Source organism: Miscanthus floridulus, chromosome 4 (assembly GCF_019320115.1).
Source record: "Miscanthus floridulus cultivar M001 chromosome 4, ASM1932011v1, whole genome shotgun sequence".
Classification (NCBI taxonomy): domain Eukaryota; kingdom Viridiplantae; phylum Streptophyta; class Magnoliopsida; order Poales; family Poaceae; genus Miscanthus; species Miscanthus floridulus.
This window is the reverse complement of record NC_089583.1, coordinates 14,462,467-14,473,753: the sequence shown is the minus strand read 5'-3', so window position 1 is coordinate 14,473,753 and position 11,287 is coordinate 14,462,467. Positions and strand designations below refer to the sequence as shown.

Genomic DNA, 11,287 nt, shown 5'->3' with positions numbered 1-11,287 from the left:
ATCATTCCTTCAGTTTCTTTTTTGTCACTTTTGCGGATTGTATGCATCAAAAAGGACCTTTCTTCCTTTTCTCTGCATCCATCACATCCAATGCATGCAGAAAACAAAAGCGAGGAATCGATCGATAAAAGGCAGGAGCTGAAGGATCATACATAACAAACACTGTCACCATAATTAATCAGTCGTCAAATGACTGAATTGGGAATGATGAACAAATGCAGAGTGACTGAATTATTAGTGGAGATACAGGGAAACCAGCCAAGTCATAATCAGAAAAAAAGGATCATCGGAAGTACACAATCTTCAGCTCTTTTTGGGTGCAAGCCTAGACTTAATCTTCTCTACCTCCTTGGTACCAACCTGGAACGCCTTCGTCAGCACGGCGTCAGGCACCTCAGGCTCGGCCGCGAACACCGCCGCGGCGAGCGACTGCGTCCCAGGCAGCTGGCTGTTGAACGCCGCGACGACGGCGGCGGGCGCGTCCCCGGCGTTCCGTTGGAAGTGAACCAGCCCACGCGGGAACACGAACACGTCCCCGGCCGCCAGGGTCTTGGCGACGAGCCGGTTGCCGGCCGCGGTGACGAAGCCCACGTCCAGCGTGCCCTGGAGGACGAAGATCATCTCCGTGGCGCGCGGGTGCGTGTGCGGCGGGTTCACCCCGCCCGGCGTGTAGTCGATCCGGGAGAGGGAGACTCCCAGCGTGTTCAGGCCGGGCACCTGGACCACGTTGGCCGCGGTGACCACGGAGCCGTAGGGGGTGACGCTGGTGTTGCCGGCGACGGCGAGGCCTCTGAAGTAGAAGTCGTCTGACGTTACGGTCGCCTTGCAGGCGAACCCGTTCACCTTCACGGCTGCACGTACATTGCACGTATGTACTCAAGTTAGCACTGGTTTATATACCAAGAAGTAACTGGAAAAGCAAGAAATGAGGTAGGTTGCGCGCGTGGTACTCACTGGACGTGAGGTCCGCGACGCAGATGTCCTGGAGCAGGTCGGCATCGCCGGCAAGGGACGCGGAGGGGAGGAGGATGAGCATGGCGGCGACGACAACGACGACGATGGCGAGTGGATGCAACGGAGAAGAAGGAATGGCGGCCATTGTGATTTGTGAGAGGGATTGCTCGGTTGCTCCTTTGGAGTGCAGCTGTGCTCGTGCTTCTCTCTGCGTATTATGGCTAGCAAGCAGGCTAGGGGGCCACCCTTTCTTCACTCCCTTGCTGCTGGTGGCTATGAATGGCCTTGCTGGATGCTGGATGGGGTAAAGGGTATATGGGATCGATCGGTTTTATAACCGATGGCCTGTGGTCCTGCTGCTGGTCGGGACGATCGGACGAGATAGGGATAGAGTGGGGTGATGTCAGTGTGAAGCTAGGGACATACATGCGTGCTGGGATTTGGGAAGTGTGGCAAGCTAGATTGTCCTTTCACCCCAAGGAATGTGCTGGCCGGCCGCCGTGTGCGCGTCGTGGGCGTGGTGGCGTAGCAGGAGATTGCTGCAGGAGTACACAAGGAACAACGTGATAGGCTGCTTATTTTATTCCACGGTCTCTGTTGAGTGGTGAGTATGAACGGGCAGCAGATTTGTTTGGTCTCACTCGCGGACAGGATAGCAATTGGGCTATCTGTAGACGAATTAATTAAACTACTGCTAATGCAGTGTTGCTTTTACTTACCACTAGTACTAGTAATTTTGAGACACAAGGTGCCGCAAGATCTCACAAAAGCCACAGTGGTGTCCAACCACCCAAGCAGAGGGGAAAACTACCTACGGAGAACAGATTCCAGGACGACGAGACGTTTTACAATTTATAATTGGGCTCGTCTGGTCTCACTGGGCCTTTTACGAGTCTCCCTTATTCACATTTATTTTCAATGAACATGTTTTTATTGAATTTCTACATACATACTACACATAGATGTAACATCTATGTTTTTTTTGTAAAACCCTAAACTATTTGGTCAATCAACTTTGTGAACTGTCGCCGGGCCCAATTTTCTCACTTGTGTCTATTTCCACTCACCTTTCTATGTATACTACTGCTGGAGTATGGGTCTATACAATTCCAGAGTCTTCCTCAATATCCATATCCCTATGAATCACATGACATGAGGCTCGTAAATTAGAGATATAAAGGCACGCCGAATCGGTGGCCTTACAGGGTGTCCACATATGTTCTATTTAGTTGGTGCGTTAGATATAAATTCCACGATTTAGATGAAGCATGTCACAACACCGGCCTTCCTCGGTGCATTCGGCAGTGGATAGATGAAGCAAGTGGATGCATTCAATGAAGTAGGGCTTTCCTGGTGATTGTACGCGGCACGCAAATGGACGGTAGCGCATAGCAGGGGACGGTGGATTCTCGACATGCATGGCCGATGCCTAATTAGTATGGTGGTCGGCACGCATGCGAGTACGCATGCGTGCATGTTGCTGGGGCCTTGCTTGCTTTGCATGCATGAGCTATCTGTTTGTGTACTTTGCATGCATGCTGGGGTCTTGCTTGCTTGCTTCCCTGTAGGTGTATTTTGCATGTAAAAAGTTACTACGGTATGGAGATTTATATTACTGTGCTTTCATGTGTCCTTTACATAAAAAAAAGTTACTATGACATGAGGAATTAACATCGCATGTGCCTTCTTCCTCTACATTAACGAATTTACTATTAATAGATACTAGGCAGTAAATTTCCATGCATGCACGAGTGCCTCCCTAAGCTATCCAGAAATTCACTCAGTAAATTTGAAAGCACTCGATATCTTCACCTACGCAGGGTGGGTCGAAAGCAGCTGGACACATTTAATGCCTCCCCTCTATGCTACCATCAGATAAAAACAAGTCGGCCAGGTAGACACATTTAATGCCTCTCCTTCTTACCATCAGATAAAAATAATTCACCGACCATGCAGGAACATTTATACTTACACATGCATCCATGCATCTAAGAGACGTCTTGGGTTGTGTGCATGTTGCTGCCGAGGTGGTCGGTGGTTGGGGTTGGTTGTCATTAATACGGCTACCATACTTGCATCTGCACCCATGCATGCAGAGGCGCCCGTTCCTCCTCTAACTCTTGCCTATATAAGCATGTGCCATCCATTGCTTCATCGCACCCCTCCCAACCCTCCTAGTGTCTCCATGTGTCCTTCTTGTAGTTCATATACGAGGAATTAGTAGCTATGGCCTCAGGGGCACCCGTAGTGGTGAGTCGACCCATCTCAGATAAAGGCAGCCACGTTAACTCAGCCTATGAGTCAACTCCTAGCCCAGCAGTACCACAGGCCCCACGATAAATTAAAAAACGATAAATAACGTGACCTTTGTTTCTTCCATCCTATTGCTTAACTGAGTAGCAGCAGTAGCAGACAACGGTGTATGCAGTACGCGGCCAGTGGTGCAGGCGCAACAGCCAGCCATGCACACAGCGTGCAAAGCAAGAGTGCGGGGCCAGTGCATGCATGCGTCAGCTAGGTGTGGCGTGCGTGAGTGTTTTTTTGGTTTTCTATTTTCTGTTGTGTTTGGTTAAAAAATGTCATTTTGTAACTTTGTCAGAATATAAACATTATGGATCTTATTTTGTTCAGAAAATTATTTCCAACAACATAGTACAAACGGCATATAATTTGGACTTATGGTTTGAAAAAAAATCGTATTTTAAAGTTTGAACGTTAAAAAGATTCCTTTGCACGCAAGTGGGCTCCACATGTTTTCTATCTCAACCCCAGGCATGCTGATGGATACTGTACGTAGCACAACCCACACCTGGCGCGCGGACGCATGCGCGGGCAACGGGTCTGACGCGGCCACATGCGCGGGAATCTAACGCGCGTCGGTGGTTGGGGTTGGGACCGAGGTTCGTCCAAGCCGGCGCATCTCAACTGCTCACCCGTTCTTGCAGTTCGCGTACGTTGCCGCTGCCAGGGCTTGCGTACAAAATGGCAGCCGCCGCCGCATTGGACGGCCGGGCTCCCTCTGTGTGGAGACGATGCAAATTGCCGCCGCCGCCGTTCAACTCATTGGCCGCCGCCGCTGCCGCCGTTTGACTCGTCGCCTGCCGTCGCCGCCTGAGTCACTTGCCCCCGCTCGACTCGGCTTCGGCGCCGCCGCTCCGTCTCCGCTTTTGGCTCTTACAGGTGGGAAGAATTCTTTGTTTATTTAGGAGGAGCCAACCCTGAAACGTGAGTCGATTTTTCTCTCTCTTCTGTGTGAGTCGTATAGTCCAGTCGGTCGATTTTTCCAGCCTCCACGTTGGATGATGAGTCACTTTTCTATCCCCACTGGAGAAGCCCTCATTGTAGTTCATCCCTGTAGTAGTTTGTGTGTACATTGGCTATGTGTAAGCTCGCATATGTACCCGCTCCTGTTTGCCACCTTCAGATATATACATGTGGTGCGCGTTTGTGATGACATGTATTCCATATTGAATGAGGAGTGTCTCCTAATCAAACTCTATTACCATGTTAACAAACAACTTGACCACAGAACGCTTGGAGCCTAAGCATCATCAGCATAATTTTGGGCAAGCACGCTTGCCTATGGCGACAAGGACTAGCACACCCGCTGGCACCCGGTGGCAGTACTCTAAAAAATTCACGTGTACCTAGGGACATTCTATAAGTGCATTAACTTACCTGCCGTGTGTCATGTAACCAAAGACATACTGATACATACAAAGTCTACAATATTTCAGCTAGCTAGTAGACTATTCTAATGTCTATGTACTACTTTTCTGCAACATTATGGTTGCTCTTAGATTATATTTTCGATGGTGTTTCAATGCCACGACTAAGTAAACAGTAGCCTTCTCACAACATAAAAGCAGGCAACCACGGGACATATATAAATGTGTCTGCTGGTTGTGCTTGGCAAGCTAAGCCTCGGTAGACATGCGAAGTTGTAGGAGGAGCGGGCGTCTCTGCGCATGTGAAAAATCTCTACATGTAAAGGAGAGGCATTAAATGTGCCCACCTATTGGCCATACGTCATGTTTTGAATAATCATTATCTTGTTGTTTCTCCATTGCCCTCGTCTATCCCGACTTCTGGAGTAAGCCTTGGTTATACTAGGCTGCTCTTAACCATGTAACTTTAAATCCCGGTGTAATTTAGTGTTCGACGCCGTGTAATCTTTTATGTAATTCCAGATTTACGAAATGTATTGTAGTTTCGCCTAAAGGGAGTGGATCCTAATTCACTCTTTTGTAAACCCTCGCATTAGGAGGCGTACTTGTGTTGTAGTTTTTGCTCTTTCCACCTATAATGTAATCCTAGCCAATATTGTGCTTTGAATCTAAGTGTATTAGTTGCTTGAGCCCAACTCTATCAAATACTTCTTTCCACTAACATGTCATTGATTTGCTGGCCTAGAATATGCACCATATAATGACAACCACCCTCTATATTGGTTTACAACATTATAATGAAAAAAGTCATGTTACCTTTCCTTCCCATATTTTCCCATTTAATCTACCAAATAGACCAACCTTTCGTAGCAACGCGATAAGAAAACATATTAGACATATGAGCCATATTTCCCAAGATTTTTCCTATACCAAGCACATCACCCGCAGCGAAGCACGGGCAGCAATGGCTAGGCTAGTAATAAGTGAAAATTAGCCATTGGAAAAAAGAAATCTTTGTCTAATACGGCTTGCCTTGTTCTACTTAGTTCGATCTTGAGCAGCCATGCAATCTTCGTTGCAGATAACAACAAGGAGTGCATGAAGGAAATTCTTAAGAGGTTGACTAGTATATACCAAGAATTTTTTAGTTACAAGATAACAGCAAGGAACAAAGGTTAGCCAAATAGTGGATTTTCATGTGTGCCAAAAGATTAAGGGTTTCTTATTGGAATTGTAAATCTTGAATTAACAAAGTTAATGTTAATTAAGAAAGGGGTGGATGTTTTTCTAGAATGTTTACAAACCTCTCAGCAGTCAGCACAATCTTGAGCAGTGGGTCTTAGGGGCAGATCGGCCTAGGGGTATTGACGCACGCCTTCTGCCTTGCGAGATCAGTGGGTAATTCATGACCGTTCTAGGGGCTCAACTTCTAGGTCTGCTGGGATGATTTTCTCCTGTTGCTTCCCAAACCTAGATGCTTACACAAACAATGCACTGCACTGCGAGCAACACATACTTGTGGCCTAGATTCTATCTATTATATTGTTAAAAAAATTCCCTCTACATTTTCTTTCCCCCTTCCAAGACGATTCTATATATTCAGCCTTGTGTAGGATATATAAGAACACAAATATTACTCATACAGAAGAGTGAGCGTGTGACTCACTGACTCCAGAGCTTCAGAAGATGAGTTACTCCTATATTGAATAGGAAGGCAGGAAAAGATCTTAACACGTGCTGGAATAATGTTGCATACTTGCATCTTTTAAAGTTTTCAACATTTCTTTAACAGGGATTCAACGAGAGGAATAGGATGTCCACAATGTAATAATTTGAAAAAAATCAGTACTAAACACCCATGAGATGTGTTTTAGCTCGAGGAAAGTGATATATACGGAGGAGGGAGGCAGGGGACAGAAAAGTTTTTTTGATATATTCGTTCCAATTGATTTGCAAATATATCGGCGACAGAACCAATTCAATTCTAAATAAGGGAGGGGGAGGTGGGTTGTCCGAAATAGAGATGAGCTGCTAGACCATATCGAATAATGAATTGAATGGTTTTAAAAAACTAGAAAATAGATGAAACAACAGAAGGAATCCCAGAAAAAAAAATTAAAATGGGATACGTGAAATCGTAAATGCTATGGACATATGAGCATCTTCGAAGACTTTAGCCGGTATATCCTCGAGGTTGACAAAGTCACCACAGGCGCCTCGCTGTCGACTTGACGAGAACATTGCCTACCACTGAAAGCACAAACACCGTTAAATCTTTGAATATTCCCTCCTACAGGGAGTCAAACATTAGGACCTGAGGTGCTATTGAGGCCATTATAACCACTAGGGTACGGGCCCTTTCGCAACCGGTGTCTTCACTTGATTGTATTGATCTTGATTTGGGAACATGATAACCAGTATCTTCCAAGCGAAGGCAACTTGTGTCCATACTAAACTAGCATATGGATGCAATCGAGATAATGCTAGGACACAAGTGACTAGAGCAGCAGCATTGTGATGGGATAAAAGGACAGAAACAATGCACAATTAATCCCTCAGGAGAACATCTACCATCAGATCAACAATAGAATTAACAATCACACTAGCACAATAGACACATCTATTTACGTGGAAAACCCTCCTCGAGATGTAAAAACCATGGAAACAACCGACCCACTCCAAGCTTTCACTCTAATCAACAATTGGTACAAGGAGTCTTCTCTAGAGCATCTAGAGGATTACACCAGCAAAAACACATTCACCAAGTTACAAACTTAGCATCAACCACAACCACAACCTTCTAACAAGAGGAATGACAACAAACAAATAGAGAAGTCACAGATTCTGTCCCCCTCATAATCAGTTCATATCACACATACTACAAATCTATTATGTACAAATTTTGTTACGAATATAGATCCATGGGTCCCCTAACCACTAACCAAGATTCAGCTCAATCATACACCGTTTCAGCACCCAAAACAATCATCTACGAAAACTGCTCTGTCCTAAAACTGCAGTAACTTGAATGACAAAATACCTTTCAAATCTTGTTCCCTACTCAACCAATCCTCAAACCAACTGAATATATCAAAGTACTTATCGGTGCAGAAAGTGACCAACAAGTAAATATTTGTAGTTTTGCCATACGTTGTGATCGGAGGTGGTCTAGCACTCAATGACACAGGGTTTATACCGGTTCAGGCAACATGCCCTACATCCAATTTGAGTCGGTCGGTGACTTTATTCCTGAGCCTAGGTGCTCGAAGTTTGCAGTGGGGTTACAAACGAGAAGGAGAAGGATGGGGGTACAAGAGGTCCGTTCAGACTCCTGCCGGAAGGGCCGAGAGTGACGGGAGCCCCATTATGAACTAAGTGTTCGAGCGTGTGCTCGTGGTTTGAACCTGGCGGTTCTATACTAGTGAGCTTGATCGATCTAATGAATCTGGAATGACTTGAATCTATCTTTCTGTGAGAGAGCGCATCCCCTTTTATAGATGAAGGGGATGGCCTTACAAGTGAGAGGGAGAGAGTACGTATGCTTCTAATCCTTGTTGCCCACGCCGGCGGATACAGGATGATGGTAGGCGCCCACAACACTATTGGATGTCAGATGCATGTGGGAGGTTGTGTTGTCTTCTTCGGGTATGGCAGACATCGGTGCCTACCACACGGTTGAGACCTGGAGGCGTGCAAGGGGTTTTTACCATGTTCGTTCAGTACGGTAGAAGCCGGCGCCCACAACACTGTCGATGCCCATAGGCATGTGGGGGGGGGGGGTCCTCACCGTATGGGAGTTAATGGCACCCACAATACTATAGGGAAAAATGTCGGCACCTACAACACTGTTTTAGGCTCTGTCGTGCCAGGGAGGTTGTAGAGTACTATTTCCACAGGTGCTCAGGGTACGGACCCTGGCATTGTGGTTTGACTTGTGTGCCCTGCCTTGCTTTCTCCGTTCGTTCCCTGGTCCTTACCGAGCGGGCGTCCCCGGTCGGTGGGTTCCAGTCGGCTCTAAACATGCCAGTCGGAGAAGAGCAGTGAGCAGGGGTTCTACGCACCCCTAGTGGGAGACGTAGGTCGGAGTTGGAAGTGGTGTTTGGCCAAGCCTTCCAGTCGGAGAGGTCGTCCGGAGGCGGGCTAGAGATCAAAGTGAGTGCTCCGGTCGGAGAGGCGGGTCGGAGTCAGAAGCGGGCGCAGTTCCTCCTCGGCCAGGCCTTTAGGTCGGTGACTGGATTGTCCTTCTAGCCTATTGTTTAGGTACTTGGGCCGGCCCGTGAGTTTGCACGGTGTCTGCTTGGGCCAAGCCTCTATTAGGAAGTCGGTCCATGAGGGACCCTGGGTTTATGAACCCGACAAGAGCCCCTGAGCCCCCGGGCGATTCGGGTAGAATCGTCTAGGGGTTTTTTTGTCTTGACGATGGGTGCGCCCAAGCGCACCCGCGGGTGTAGCCCCCGAGCCCCCAGGTGATTCAGGCAGAATCGTTTGGGGGGGTTCATGTTCCAGCGGGGGGAGTTTCGTTTTGTCGGTGGGTGCACGTGAGCGCACCCGTGGGTGTAGCCCCCGAGCCCCCGGGCCATTCGGCCAGAATCGTCTAGGGTTTTTTCCAGCGGGCGTGTGTGTGTTTTTTAGTCGAGACGAAGTCATCAACCAAGGCATCGTTGCGCAGCCGAGGCATTTTAATATTGGGATCGGGCGAGATGGAGCTTGTGGATCCTAGCGTCGGTGCGCGCCGTGGGATCGGGCGAGTCGGAGTCGTGGATCCTAGCGTCAGTGCACGCCGTGGGATTAGGTGAGTCAGTTATTTTTAGGGATCGGACGAGACGGAGCTTGCGGATCCTGGCGTCAGTGTGCGCCGTTGATCGAGTGAGTCAGAGTCATGGATCCTGATGGGACGAGTTCGGGGTCACAAACCCAGGCTGTTAGTCAGTTAGTTTAGAGATCAAACGAGCCGGAGCTCACAGATCCTAATGGGTGAGTTCGGGGCCACAGACCCAAACAGTTAGTTTAATTAGTTTAGGGATCGGACGAGCCAGAGCTCGCGGATCCTGATGGGGTGAGTTCGGGGTCGTAGACCTAGATAGTTAGTTAGTTAGTTTAGGGATCAGACGAGCCGAAGCTCACGAATCCTGATGGGGTGAGTTCGGGGTCGCAGACCTAGATAGTTAGTTTAGTTAGTTTAGGGATCGGATGAGCCGGAGCTCGTGGATCCTGATGGGGCGAGTTTGGGGTCACAGACCCAGACAGTTAGTTAGTTAGTTTAGGGATCAAATAAGCTGGAGCTCGTAGATCCTGATGGGGCGAGTTCGGGGTCGCAGACCCAGACAGTTAGTTTAGTTAGTTTAGGGATCGAATGAGGCAGAGCTCGCGGATCCTGATGGGGCGAGTTCGGGGTCACAGACCCAGACAGTTAGTTAGTTAGTTTAGGGATCGGACGAGCTGGAGCTCGTGAATCCTGATGGGGCGAGTTCAGGGTCGTAGACCTAGGCATTTGGTGTCTTGAGCCCCTGAGCCCTATTGGGCCTTAGTAGGGGTCGGTTTGAGTTATGTGCGTTACCCCGTCCTTGGTTTCTCACAATTGGAGGGGCTGAGTTTTGTCGCTTGTCCTGATCGCTCGGGCTCGAGTGACGCGCTCGGTGAGTTCGCTAACGGGTATGATCGAGTGGAATCCAGGTCCATCGTTCATGATGGGGTCAGCATAGCCCTCTTGTAACATTCCACTGCTCCTTTACTTGCAACCTGGCAGATGCCTGAGTCGTTCCGGAGACCGACCCGGGTGGCCTAATGGCCTCCCCATGATGGAGATTCTGTGGGATTCGCAGAGTTTTAGGATCGAACAAGAAGGTTGAGATGACCCTGTCTGCCAGACTGGGTGAGGGCCGCACGGGACTCATCTGTGTTTTCTCCCCTGGCTCTATCGTTGCTCACGTTGAATGAGGCAACTGCCGCTTTGTGATGCAACACGGAGCATTGTGATGCATTTCGCTGCATGTGCGATGCTTAGTTCTCGAGCCCCCGGGAGGTTCAGGGCCCAAATTGTCTAGGGGGCACGGGCGTATGGAATGAATGCACATATAGATGTATGAAATGATTATAAAGAAATAGCGGGGGTCAGTAGTGTTACCTGGATGACTCAAGTGACGAGGTTTGAAGAGCTCCAGTCAGAAATGTCTGACTGGGACCCATGCTTGTCGTTCGTGATAGAGCCAGCATGGCCCACATGGGGTGTCCCTTTACTCCTTACCTGTCCCTCGGTGCATTTTTTGAGCCGTTCGATCGACTTTTAGGAGGCCCGATGGTCTCTCCCAGCGGAGATCCTATTTTTGGGTTTTCCCAAGTCCCACCTGGGGAAGCGGAGGGCCACCTACGTGGGGTGACACTTTGGTTTTTGCGCTTGGCATGTGGTAGTGGAGGGCCATACCCAAGCCACGTCCTGCCATACCAGGTGTCGTTCCATCTGACCAGGCATCGTTCCGTTGGTCAGTGTGCGTCCCAGCGGTCAGGGTGCGTCCCATCGTTTCCCATCCACATTGAATGGGGGAAGGGGGAGAGTTTTTTTGCTCTAATCTTTTGCCCCTCTTTAGCTGTCGTGTTTCTTCCTTAAATAGGGGGAAGGAGAGGGCTTCTTGTCATAGTCCTTTGCCTGTTCTCCAACTATTGTCTCT

At 48.5% G+C, this 11,287-nt stretch overlaps 1 protein-coding gene across 1 annotated transcript; it reads right to left on the bottom strand.

Moving 5' to 3' along the window:
* Nucleotides 1–228: 228 nt before the first annotated feature.
* On the bottom strand, nt 229–1,239 carry LOC136550995 (germin-like protein 5-1). Its single transcript, XM_066542590.1, has 2 exons — nt 955–1,239; nt 229–851 (listed from the first exon to the last, which is right to left on the bottom strand). Exons 1-2 carry the CDS (start codon nt 1,097–1,099, stop codon nt 304–306), a joined length of 693 nt encoding a protein of 230 aa, XP_066398687.1. The 5' UTR covers nt 1,100–1,239; the 3' UTR covers nt 229–303.
* Between the last annotated feature and the right edge of the window lie 10,048 nt (nt 1,240–11,287).